The sequence below is a fragment of the Dendrobium catenatum genome, unplaced genomic scaffold (genome assembly GCF_001605985.2).
Source record: "Dendrobium catenatum unplaced genomic scaffold, ASM160598v2 fragScaff_scaffold_1211, whole genome shotgun sequence".
NCBI classification, from domain to species: domain Eukaryota; kingdom Viridiplantae; phylum Streptophyta; class Magnoliopsida; order Asparagales; family Orchidaceae; genus Dendrobium; species Dendrobium catenatum.
The window spans coordinates 642,156-655,762 of record NW_021319673.1 but is presented as its reverse complement, the minus strand read 5'-3'; the positions used below and the strand labels follow the sequence as shown (position 1 = coordinate 655,762).

The window sequence follows — 13,607 nt, the reverse complement described above, 5'->3', positions numbered from 1 at the left end:
AGAGGGGAAATCGGATGCGGGATATAGACCACGAGCCACGGACTCTTCCAATGACTGGTGGGTGTTGCGTTTCGCCCTCACCTTGGGCTTTCACTCTCCTCTCTAACTCTCCACAATGAGAAAAAGAAGAAGACAAGGGAAATCAAAACAAATTTTCATAATCTTCATTAGCCTCATACAATGATACATGACCCCTATATATAGGTCATGAGGTACAAGAAAATAAAAGCATAAATAATGACTAAATCGCCCTCGGGGCCCCAACATGACTCACTCACACACAAGGGTAAAACAGGAATACCGAAAACTGAAAATGCATGAATAACTAAAAATATAAGCTCTGAATCGTGGCCATCGATCGGCGATGCTTCCGGCGATACACGTGTCTGAACCGTTGATCGATGACCTCATCAGGTTTACATCTAACCTTAACCAAATCCCTTTGAATAAAGAGGGGCGAGCTGAAACAAGCTATAAAGAAATAAATTTTGTAGTGAATTCTAGCGAGATTTCATATGATTCTATCATGATCATGCTTGACTAATGACCCTATTATTTATATGCTTGAATTAAGATCAATGTTATAAAATTGTCTAAATAGTACAATAACATTAAAAATGTATAGGTTGAACGTTATCTAGATACTTGTATAGTGGATGAGTGAGACTTGAGGGTGCTTTCTAGTTAGGTTTTGAATTAAGGGCAAGTACCCTTGGTCAACAGTCCTTTGAAAATAACACTTTTGTTGACTGGTGAGCACTCTGGCTATTTGGTGAGATCTTTTGGGCAAACAACCTTATTTTATGGGTAACTTCATGAGTCTCTCCGAAGAGAGAAAAAAATTAGCATTAAAGCCCAAGTTAGCTCTTGGGCAACTTGTCTAAGATGCAATTCTAGCCAACTCAAGGTTTGGGCGACTTTTGAGTTGTAAGTGGTTCAAGCCAATTCTCCTATTCAATTAATGACTTCTTGAACCTAGTTCAAATTATTATGACTTGATTAACGTAATTTAGATGAATATGGGTGTACATCAATTCCTTAATTCTATTGTTCTTTTCGAGAAGTTGTGAAGGACTTGAGAAACTATTGATAATCCCAATTTGGCTTTAGATTCCTTGATTTATGTATAAGGATTAATCTAGAGTGTTGGTTCGACAAGGTGCGACTAGAAATTTGAGGTTCATGTTTCATTTATAGAACTTCGATTTTTGTACTTCATTTGTTGTAATGTCTTCATGAATGCAATTCTTTTGTAATAATAATATCTCAGATAATATTTTTTTGTGTGAATTCCCCAATAATTTATTAATTGTTCAAATTCTTATTTGACCTTTAATTTGATTTTATATTTGAGGGTAATTCATCATCTTCAGGACGGATTGCGCCTTTCGACAAATCGAGGGTAACCATTTCTAAGACTTACCATTGGAGCGGACTTTTCTCTCACAATGTGGTGCTTGTCATAAAGAAGCAGATTGAGTTGTAGAGATCAATTTTTAGTCATTGCTGTAGCATTTTAGGATTCAGCACATCCTTGTTATGTGATTTTATTATTTTAATGAATATGGATAGTGTATAAATAGATAAGTCACTCTTTTGAGTCATTGATATAAGAGATTTGCGACTTGCAAATCTGAGTGATTTGTAGCTTATTGCCACGAGTCACTTAAAGATTAGAAACTTGTTGAAATATACATTAACAAATAGGTAACTAGGCAACTCACCTTAGTCTGTTGTTTGGGAGCTTTGACTATCAACTAAGATGTTTTGGATTCGAGTCTTGCGTATGTGATGTGTGTGTGAGTTTATCTTAATTGGCCTAAATACTCCAAAAAAAAAAAGAAAAAAAGAAAACAAATAGGTAACTTGCAATCTTTAATATGATTCTGCTGGAATTTGTCAAATTTGTGTTTATCCTTAGTTGAAACTCATGATTTAAGTTAAAATGTTAGGTCAACTTTGTCAAGTATAGAATAGTCATCTTGCTAGAGGCTGTAACTCGCTTATAGGGAGTAGTCTTACATTTTACTAAATTTCTTTTAGTTGTGACAGCTCAAGTCACCTATCAAGGTTAGTCCATCTTTTGTTTAACTAGTTGATCATGCATTCATGAAAAATATTTTTCTGATTATGATCCAAGTCATCAACATCTCAATTTTCCTAACTTCAAGTAGAAATTAGGTGTTGACTACATGATCAAGTTTGTTGTTAGTTTCCTTAAGTATATCTAAGTAACGAGAATTTTGAGATGATTCTTTTGAATATCAAAATTTAACTTCATGAGAAACCTCATGTTGGCTTAGATATTTCAACATGGAATTATGGTACTGCGATCCCCTTTAAGATATCAGGTTGAGGCAACCAAGTTGGTTAGAGAATGAGTATCAGCATCAATTCTAAAAATTAGCAGCTCCCCATTAAATAAATATAAAAGATCTTGCTGTTTAGTACTATTTCCTCCGTGTTAAGTAGGATTTCTAAAGTGGCATTTTTATACAGAATAGTTTACCAGTTTAGGTTTAAACTTAACTGAAGACAACTATCTTATCTAAAATGTTAGAAAAAAACCTTAAAAACTCCTACCTTGTGATGTGAAATAAAATCTTAACTTCAATCACTGTCAAATAAAATAACAAGCTAAGTAAAATCATAATGAAATGATATGTAATGCTAGAAGATTAAAAAAACTAGCTTTATTACTAGATTGGGTTAACATCTAAATTGCATAAGGCTTACATGTTCTGCCATCACCATTATCATCATCAATTCTTTGTGGTTGGCTGTATAAATCCTCCTTTTAACGCTATTGAGTTATACATTAGTTGTTACTCTGTTCTACAATTCTAATATAACTTCTTGTTGTGTTACCTTCAACTTTCTCCTTCTTCTTTCAAATTCTTTTGCATGAATTATATCTCCTCATCAGGCTTATCACGCCAGTCGATCGCATAAGGTGGTTACAATTGTTGCTTCATATCGTTACTTCCCATCCATCGCTCTACCTCACCTGCCTTATCTTCCTCAATTTCCCCATTAAGTGAACCAAACTACTAGTTCACCTAACACCATCCTTTTTTTATCTGTTTTCAATGGTGACCTCGTGCTCGATACAACCATCAAATCAAGATGGGTATAATCGATAATTCTTAAAGGCCTTATCTTGTAATGGTCAAATAGTCTACCTTCAATGCTAACTTAGCATGACGATGATCACCAGATTGAATTCTCTACTAATTGACTTTTCTGATACTTAAGCACACCCTTTGCTTATGCATTTAGCAATTCTGCATTTTAGCTTTCCTAAGCGGCGGAGTTAGAAAGGCTTTTCCTTTGCTAGAATAATCCTTGACGCTGGCTAATGGCTAATGTCATCCCTCTTCAACTAGGTATTACAAGATTTTAGTTATGGTCAATGTTTTACCTAATGTTTAAAATTCTGATTGGAAAGCTTTCTCAAATGAAAGATGAACTTTTTTTGAAACTCAACAAAAGTAACTATAGAAAAGTAGAGAAGTAGAAAAATGTAAAAAAACTATTTTGAATTTTTATAGTGCATTTTTAAGATAAACTATGGAGATATATATATATATACTCCAAGACGGGCTAGTGGCTAGATTGAGCACATGGATTCTAGAATTATGAGAAGATTGATCCAATGGTTAGAACCCTGTGTTTAAGGAAAAATTATTATGTGCGGACACCGAACACTGTCCGGAGACCAATAAAAATGCATCATGTCACTCTTTTATTGTACTGCGGCTCGGTACCAATCGGTACCGCAGCATCCGTACGTTGAGCTGCGTCCGGCGTCCGCACAGAATAATTTTATGTGCTTAAGGATCCCTATCAAGATTGTTTTTCATGTAGGTTCCACCAAGTGTGGGCCATGAGTGGGGATTGGGTGGGAGCCGATGCATGTGTAGGGGTGTGGGCCCTGCAATCTTCAACAGTATCAATAATTGAACTTCATAGAATTATTTTTTTCCCATTGTAAATAAGCAAGACTTATCATTTCCTTGATCACATGCAATCCATTTCTCTCTCAAACTACACAAACATTTAGCATATTCAGATGTCAAACCATTTGAAAGGTATTAACTCTTCTGTTTCACATGAACATTATCTACCTAGTTATTTCTGATCTCAGGTAACAGAATGGGGAAATATAAGTTTATGCGATGCGGAGAAGCGGCTTCTGGCAAATGCGCTGCTTGACCTTTCCAACGAATGGTTTATTCTTCTTTCCGAGACATGCATACCTCTCTACAACTTCAGCATAATCTACACTTACCTGAAGGGATCAAACCACAGCTTTGTGGAGTCTTTTGACGACCCCAGCCCTCATGCAAGAGGGAGATACAATCCAGAAATGGCACCACTCATTGATATAAGCCAGTGGCGCAAAGGTTCTCAGTGGTTCGAAGTCGATCGTACCGTCGCAACTCATATGGTGCAAGACACAATGTACTACTTGGCATTCAAGGTATTCTGCAAGCCACCATGCTATGTGGACGAGCATTACTTCCCCACCTTGCTTCATATCAAAACGTCAAGTCTGATTGCAAATAGGACCATCACTCTTACAGATTGGTCAAGGGGTGGTTCTCACCCTGCCACATTTGGAGAGGCTGACATATCTGAAGAATTCTTCAAGAGAATTCTTGATGGTCAGGATTGTTTGTACAACGGTCAGAATTCTTCTATTTGTGTTCTCTTTGCTAGGAAATTTGCTCCTAGCGCACTGCAGCCTTTGCTGCACTTAGCTTCCACTGTACTTGGATTTACTTAATAAAGTTTGAATTCTAAATCAGTTTATTTATCATGAATACATGTATTTGTCTTCTGCATAGCATTGGTTACAGGTGCAGCTTGTGACTTGCTAAGGAAAACTGTTTTTATTTGCATTTGTTAATGCCAGTGCCAGTGGAGCTTCTGCTCTGCCTTTGTAGGTAATATCATTCATTGAGTTTATTTCAACGCATCATTTCTTGATTATGTTCGCATCTTTCTTACATTAGGATTGCAGCTTTTTGCTAAGAACAGTTTATTGGGTTGTGAGCAAAGTAATTCACTGGTGTTAAGTTTTACATAGTTTCTAAATATAAACTTAGGTTTTATTTGGGACAGTTTTCTTAGTATTTTCTACAACAATTTTCCAGCAATTTTTTTTTTTAAAGCAGCAACAAAATAATGAGAAAAAACCATCCCACATAAAGCCTTAGGTTTCGTTTGGGACGGTTTTCTTACTGCTTCTTAAAAAAGCTTTTTAGTACAACAGTAAGAAAGCCATCCCAAAGAAGTCTTAATCAATATTTTATTGTGTTGGTGCTGAAGCAAGCATTTCCAAATCACTCAGCCAGTCAGCCCTTTGTTAGGCTGCTTGGCATTGCTGGTAGTGTAGGTAGCCATCACGCTAGTCTCACACAGTGGAGGCCGTTGGTTGGGAAAAATTATTACGTGCGGTGTATGGATGCGTCCGGAGGTCAATCCGGATGCATCACGTCACTATATATATATATATATATATATGTAATTTCTTATTTTTATCCTTTTATTATAATATTTTATTTATTTTTTATTTATTAGTATTTAAACTATAATTATTTTCCTCCTTTCATAATGATGAGCTAGTTTGTTAGTAGTCCTAAAAAACTCGAACTAAAATTTGATTAATTAATAAAGTTCAAGATAGGGTGGCTTGAGCTGGACTAATCTTGTTTATACTCTTCAATTCAACAATTCGTTGTTTATGAATTTGAAAATTGAAATCTTTGTGATTGCTCAGAGCCTTGCTCTTGAGATTTTAGACACCCAAATGTTAACTCAAGCCCTCTTCTCTCTCGACGCTCGGAAACTATCGTTCCCTTGCACTCATGAAGAACCTTAGGCTAGGCTCTCCCATCACTTGTAGCCTCTATGTCTCTCTCAATTGTTTGTCACACCCTTGGCTCACCTAAAGTAAACTATTTTGCCATCCATAACCATCCTGACATTGTTGACTACCACACCGACACCATTGACATTGTTACCACCGTTAATACTAGCCAAAATTGTTGATCTCATTATGTTTGGATCTATTTAATAAGTGTGTGTGTGTGTTTTAATTACTAAAAGATTTCAATCCTATTGAGGGTGGAAGTAAAATACACAAAAAAGAAAAAATAGAAATGCAGTAAAAAGTAAAGAACACCATGATTTAACATAAAAATTTTTGAAACTGGGAAAAAATCACATAGCCACACTACAACAAAAAAATTCATTATGAAAATATGAGTGAATTGGTACAGATCTCTCTTCTCTCTCACTCTCTCCATGCTTCTCTTCCCTTTTACATTGTTTTTACACAAGAAAAAATAAAGAGATATAATAAATCCCACAAATAGACACCACCTTAAGAAAAACAAGAAAGAAAAACTATCCAGCCAGTCTCGCAGTAGTGCTATGCTAGTTTTGAGTGTCGTGGTGCTTAATGCTCAGTCTTTAGTTTGCATGAAAGTGCTACATCACCAGATCTTCAGCGTTGCAACTCTCATGAAAGTTAAGAATCTAAAGTTTTGTCTAACCCATTATCCTTTTCAGGTTAATCTATGTTCTTATAAGGGTCTCGTAAATATCTTCCACTCCTAAACTAAATATTGCATTGCTCTTCTAATTTTTTTATTATTGATCAACCTCCACTATCTAGTCTTCAATTTCTAAGAGCTGTAGATTGATCTTGTAGTTTAATCTCCAATTGTATTACTACCTCTTCCAATTGTATCTTCCACTCCCCAATTGATAATTCTGATCAAATCTTGATTGGTAACATTGTGGTACTTCAATATATGGCGTTACGGTGCTCATGCATTTAGGATCAGTTACATGATTAGAGAAATTCTTATTCCTATATGGTCCAGCTCTAACTCTCATAGTATCTATTTTTTTTTTGAAATTGCAGCTACATGTGTAGTAAAAATTGATAAAGCATCTAATTCGTAGACTCAAGCTACTCTCTTAGGATTTACCCTATCAATAGGCCACTTAAAATTATTTATAGTCATTTTCTCTATTAGTTCATATGCTTTTTCAAATGACATGGATATTAAAGATTCTCCAACTACATCATTTATGATTAATCTAAGGGGTCCTACCAATCCATTATAAAAAATCTGAATAATAAACCAATTGAGTAAAGTGTGGTGAGGGCATTTTCTTAAATCTTTCACAACTTTCATAAATTCAAATTGGGTAAAAGATGTTGTATGAATTCTAAGTTTGACAGCTTTTGAAAGTGGGAAGTACTTAGCTAGAAATTTGCATGTCAACTATGTGAAATCCCATAAGTAAAATAAGTTATACTCTTAAATATCGAGATACATTTTGGTGTAATTGTTAGAATTTTATTAAAGAAACTCCATGGTTAGGCTACTCATCTTAGAGAAATCTTGGGATGAGTGATCTTCTAGGAAGTTACACCAATAGAAAAAAATCATGAGGCCCTTAAGCTAAAGTGGTCAGTATCTCAATAATTAAGAGTTTATGCTATTACAATTGGCATCATAGCAATATATAAGCCAAAAGATGAGAATTAAGTGTCATACAAGATAAAGTGCTACGCCATGGGAGCCACCTCTTGAACCCTGCATGGAATAAAGTGCTATATGACGGGAATCACCACTTGAACTTATAGGGGCCACCACTATAATCCTATCTGCCCGATGGATAATTATGGGATAAATATGCTAACAAAAATGTCAGTTACTTAAGTAAGGAGATTGTGAAACCCCATAATAAAAGAAGCTAAACTCTTAAACATTGAGGTGTTTTTTAGTGTAATGGTTAAAATTTCATTCAAGAAACTCCGTAGTTAAGCATGTCATCCCGTACAAATCCTAGGATGGATGATCTCCTGGGAAGTTATACCAACATGATAAAGTTTGAGGCTCTTAAGCAAAAGTGGATAATATCTCGTTAGCTAAGAGATTAAGCTGTTACGAACTCTTTCCAAGTAGTTTTAGAGCCCGGTGACAAATAGTTCAACCAAATTTTAAAGAAAATATGGGCAATCTAAATAAAATGTCATTTTTATTAACACAATTATACTTAAATGTTGAATATATTTCTAAGAAATTATATAAGTGTAAGTTTGGATCTTCAATATGAGTTTCCTACAACTGGAAACTTTGAACCATTTAAATTATGATAGGTTTCAATTGAAAGTTATTGGCGTGGATAATAGGTCTATTGACATAGTAATAGATTCCTTCTATTATAGAGTTATTATACTCTTTAAAAGGTATAGAATTGTCCTGATCTTTCACTAGGTCAGAAACTTCTATAACTTTTTTATTTTTTTAAATTTTTGTAATGGACCTTTTTATCTCAGAGTCAAATAACAGGGCTCTTTGTTGGATCTACGAAGCATACAATAAAGATAAAGCAACTAAAATAAAAATCACAAGCTAAATAATCAATAAAACTATTTTACGCTTTTTCAAAAGTTTATCAAAGAAAATAAAGACACAAGTATTGTTCAACAATATAGTTAAACTTGTAATACGCACGTTATTTCCCCAATAATTGCACCAAAAATCTGATGGGCGAATAGTAATATGAGCTAGTATGCAAATTGCTGAGTTTAAAATATGCTTAGATTTTTTTATATAATTTAATATAAAACACTACAATACACAAGTATACTTATTGAATCAAATAATAAAGTAATACAATAGAGTGTCGAACCCATGATAAAGTGCTCTACTTAATTATAACTTAAAATACTATTTCTTACTTCAAATGTACAACTTATCTTACTAAAATAAAAATGAGAATTTTGAATTTTTATCAATGAAAGAAAAATTTGCCGAAAAAGTTTATACTTATAAAAATAAAGTGTTTTGGATTAATGAATATAAATAATATAGTTTTTCTGATGAGACTCCAAATTGTAGACGTGGATCAGAGCATATGCATCCCTAGATCTCAATCGAGCTTGTATGGGTGAAAAGAAAAGCTTATGACATTCATATAATTTTTCTATCTCTATAGAACATATAATATTCAAATATCCTATGTCTAGGCATGTTGATATTCTATTTAAATACTCCTAATTATTCCAATATTCCTTCGCCGAGGCTATACATCACATTAGATTTTAATTACACATATGACCATTCTATGTATTAAATTAATAATGGAAGATATTAAAAATATCAATACATCCATTAAAGCACAAGAGTCTCTTAGTACATGCTATCCTTTCTATATCATTAGCCCAAAACTAGATAATTAACAAGACATGGAAGAAATAATGAGAAAACTCATCTTCATTTCATTCATTGGAAGAAAAGATACAAGAGAAGTAATAAGAAATTTTTTTTACCCAAAAAGATTAAATGATCTTCTCCATACTTTTTCTTCCACAAAATATAAAGTTGCTTATACAAACAGGCTAAAATTTAGACAAGGAAAAGTATGTTGCACTTTCCTAGCCTCCCTTAGACTTTACTCTAAGGTGACACTAAAAAAACACACTTAAAATTATAGAATTTTGCTCAAATGATAGAACTCCCTAAACAACATAAATTAATTTTTTTTTTTACATTAAGTACAAGGATGGGTTCAGGCACTGCGACACTTGACAAGGTGGCACCACGGTTGTGAAAAATGAACTAACACCTCGGCGCTGTAATATTGTCTATGTTGTAGTGGTGGCCAACCTGCCACAAATAATGATTGAAATGGTGTGTCTTTTGGCTACGGCGCTCTAGAAGTTTGAGCACTACGATGCTAAAATTAATTTTCAGTGCTTAGGCATTGTAAGGATCAGTGCTTTGATGCTCATTTTGCTGAGACTTCTAACAATGCAGTGTTAAATTTGGGAGCAGCGATGTAGTGTTACATCACAATGCTAATCGTGGTGATGTTACCATGCTTGAAAACAGAGAATTCGATACTGCAATGTCTGAAATAAGCACCCTGACGTCAATGATTTTGGTGCTGTGGTGTGATATAAGTTTGCATTACAAAGCTATTCAGTACTTAATTATTCCCATTTTTTAACAATTTCTGCACAAACACAATTAAAACAATACATTTTCAATGAATCTAAATACAATAAATAATGTATAATTTATACTTAAGAAAAGTTAATCCATATCAACTATTAATTAACTTAGAGGACTAATGATGCACTAGTATCTAGTGAACTTTAAAGTAGATAATTGATTTTAGTAATTTCATTTGGTGTAAGAGGATGTATTAGAATACGATAGAAGCAATTTGGGACTTAAAAAAACTTTAGGATGGTTCAATTTCATTGGTGGATGAGATTCATATTGATCACAATTTTAGTTACAACAAAATAAACACACCATTTTAGTTCTAGCTTAGGTAATTAACTAGAATAACTTATATTTGAGCCAAGCTTAACCTAGCCATATCTAGTTCTAGCTCTACCAAATATTAGATATACCTCAAGACTAAACATAGTTACAAGTTGATATACCTTATATTCCAATTTTTAGATTTCCCAAGTTAGGTGGTTTATATTCAATTTGGATCAGATTGAACCTTCGTCCAAATGGGCACTTGACCTAGATTGTCTCAATTGGTTTAGAGAGCCAATTAATGCACCAAGTTTTGCCTAGATTAATCCTTAGACTAATGGCCAATGCATGACCTTACACAATTTATTGAGCTTAAACACTCTTTAGGCGATCTAAAGACTTTCCTTGAAATTTTTGTGTGGCATCAATTTCACTTAGTAACCCATCATCTAGCTACTATTTTCCCCCTTCAATAGCTTTGACTTTGCTTATCATCTAAACAAGTTTGCCACTTAGTACACTTATACTCACCAACACACCATCGACCAATTTTTACTCATAGACTCTCCATTTGCCAACTTCTAATTCCTAACTCACCCTTAATCGACTTTTAGTTTCCAACTCACCATAAGTTAACTTCTTTTCATTTAGTCATCCTTAGTTGATTTCTAGTTTATAACTCATCTTATTGATGTCCTCCTAATATCCTTTCGAACATCTCCTCATCACCATGTTAACATCCTCTTAGTGCTCTCCCCAACCTGTCATCAACTTTTTCTTTCAATTGGGTGACATGATCACCTACTTATTGTGTGCCTTATTGAACTTCAAGATCATCCAAGCCAAATCTACTTTTTAATGTTTTTGGACTCTACATGACTTTCCATTCACTAATATCATGCTTAAGTTGCACTTCAATGATTTTCCAGTCTTCTATCTTTCCTTTTTTATCAAAGAGGACTTATGATCAAGAAGACAAGGTTAATAACCTTTGCCTAATTTGCAACATGATAGTTGAGCCCAATAAATCTTAGCCTCTGCCTTACTACCCTCATGCTTCCTTTATGGCATAATGTTAAAGACCAACAAATTTCTTACTCTATAAAATCTCTTTCACACTTTACTACAACCCATGAATATAAATAACATGTCAAAGGGTGAGCCTAATATAGAAATCACTTATACTCTTAAACTTTATGCAATTTAATAAAATCTTAATGCTTTTCACTCTTTATATATATATATATATATTCTTTTATTGCTTGGCCATTCATGGTAGTAATGTTTTCGTGCACTCACATATAAATTTAGATGCAATCAGTAGAATTAGGTATGATAGAATTCATCTTTAGTAATCATCATATTAAAAGAAGGTTGTGTTCCACAAATAAGATTGTTGCATCCTGGAATATTTGCAGCGGTAGAGAAATATATAGTTTAACATCTTAGCATTGTACGAAGATCTAGCACACAATTAGATACATGAGAGGGGGTGTAGAGTTCATAAGAGACCAGATTTTTTATGTGGAAACCCGTAAAAAGGGGAAAAAACCACGGGGCCTAGCCCAGTTTGAATGAATCCACTAGTATTTGCAATCGATTACAAATGAGGCCCTTTCTTAGGAGAAGGCCTTGGCTTGATGTCACAAATGCACATCATATAAAGCACACTACATGGTGGGAGTTATAATAATCAACATAGACATATTTGTTTTGTTGGAAGGGCCATATTCGGCACGAGACATGGGTCCGAAAGATGGTAGTTGGCAGGAAATCGGGGTCTGAGAAACTGTTGTCTGGTGATGGAGTTCGGAATGACCATAGTAGGCGACGGATGTCGGAAGGACCATAGTCGATAGAAGACCAGGGACTGAAAGACTATTATCTGGTGATGGAGGTCGGAATGACTATAGTAGGCGACGGAGGTTGGAAGGACCCTAGTCGACGGGAGACCGGGGTCTAAAAGACCATAGTTGGCAGGAGATCGGGATCTGAAAGACCGTTGTCTGGTGATGGAGATCAGAATGACCATAGTAGGTGATGGAGGTCGGAATGACCGTAGTCGGCAGGAGACCAGGGTCTGAAATATCGTAGTTGACAGAAGTCTGGGGTAAGAAAGATCGTTGTAGTAGGGCGGTACTCTGGTAAAATTCTGGGTATCAGGTGGTGGCCTAATAGAAGTTCGGGCCTCAAGTGGTGATCCGGCAAAAGTCTGGGCCTCAAGTGGTGGTCTGGCAGAAGTCCGGGCCTCAGGTGGTGGTGCGGTGGAAATTCGGGCCTTAGGTGGTAGTCTAGCGGAAGTCCGGGACCTTAAGTGGTGGTCTGGCAGAGCAACGATGTCATGTGGTGGTTCGACAGAGCTTAGGGCCTCAAGTGGTGGTCTGACGGAGCAACGATGTTAGGCAGTGGTCCGGCGGAGCTCAGGGCTTCAAGTGGTGGTCCGACGGAGTAACAACGTGAGGCGGTGGTTCGGCGGAACAAAAATGTTAGGCGATGGTCCGGCTGAACAACGACGTTAGGTGGTGGTCCATCGGAGGAGAGGGCCTCTAGTGGTGGTTTGGCAGAGGTGAGGGCCTTAAGTGGTGGTTCGGTGGAGCAACGACATCAGGCGGTGGTCCGGCGGAGGTGATAGCCTCTAGTGGTGGTCCGATGGAGGTGAGGGCCTCAAGAGGTGATCTGGCGGAACAACAATGTTAGGCGGTGGTCCAGCAGAGGTGAGGGCCTCCAGTGGTGGTCTAGTTGAGGTGAGGGCCTCAAGTGGTGGTCCGGCGAAACAACGACGTTAGGCCATGGTCTGGCGGAGGTGAAGGCCTCAAGTGGTGGTCCGGTGAAAGTCTGGTGGTGGTCGAGGAGGAGCGTCTTCCTTCTCTTCCTTCTCTTCTTCATTCTTTTCTTCTTTCTTTCATCCTTTTTCAAGAGAAATGAGAGATCTATTTATAGATTTTATGGAGTGGCATGACCCGTAAATAGATGAGAGATCAAGGGCAAATGGGGAGTGGTTGGATGGACGACCGATGTTGTATACCTTGATCATGGACTGTTTGAGGGACATTTGAATTTCCTAGTGATGTTGGAATTCAACTATCTTAGGATCGTTGGATTCGTCTCGTTGAGCCGCTCGATTAGACTATAAGCACATTATATTTAGAAACTGTTTGGTAACCCAAATGGTGGTTCGAACCTTCTAACAACGGTTCGGGTCCTTGATTTGGCCTCATTTGGGCTCGGATTTAGTCGAATTTGGTGTCGTTGGGTTCGTATTTTTGAAACGTTTAGTTTGACTATAAGTTTGCTGAAATC

At 36.0% G+C, this 13,607-nt stretch overlaps 1 protein-coding gene across 1 annotated transcript; it reads left to right on the top strand.

Moving 5' to 3' along the window:
• Positions 1–3,886: 3,886 nt before the first annotated feature.
• Positions 3,887–4,906, top strand: LOC110103835 (glycosyltransferase BC10-like). Its single transcript, XM_020832693.2, has 2 exons — positions 3,887–3,949; positions 4,148–4,906. The coding sequence occupies exons 1-2, from the start codon at positions 3,887–3,889 to the stop codon at positions 4,787–4,789; spliced, it is 705 nt and encodes a 234-aa protein (XP_020688352.2). The 3' UTR covers positions 4,790–4,906.
• The last annotated feature ends 8,701 nt before the right edge of the window (positions 4,907–13,607 follow it).

Bases quoted from the DNA above. Each gene is read 5' to 3' on its own strand.
- LOC110103835 (XM_020832693.2), top strand. From the start codon at position 3,887: ATGAGTGGGGATTGGGTGGGAGCCGATGCATGTGTAGGGGTGTGGGCC. The intron at 3,950-4,147 runs GTATCAATAATT...TTCTGATCTCAG, and splicing joins GGGCCCTGCAATCTTCAACA to GTAACAGAATGGGGAAATAT.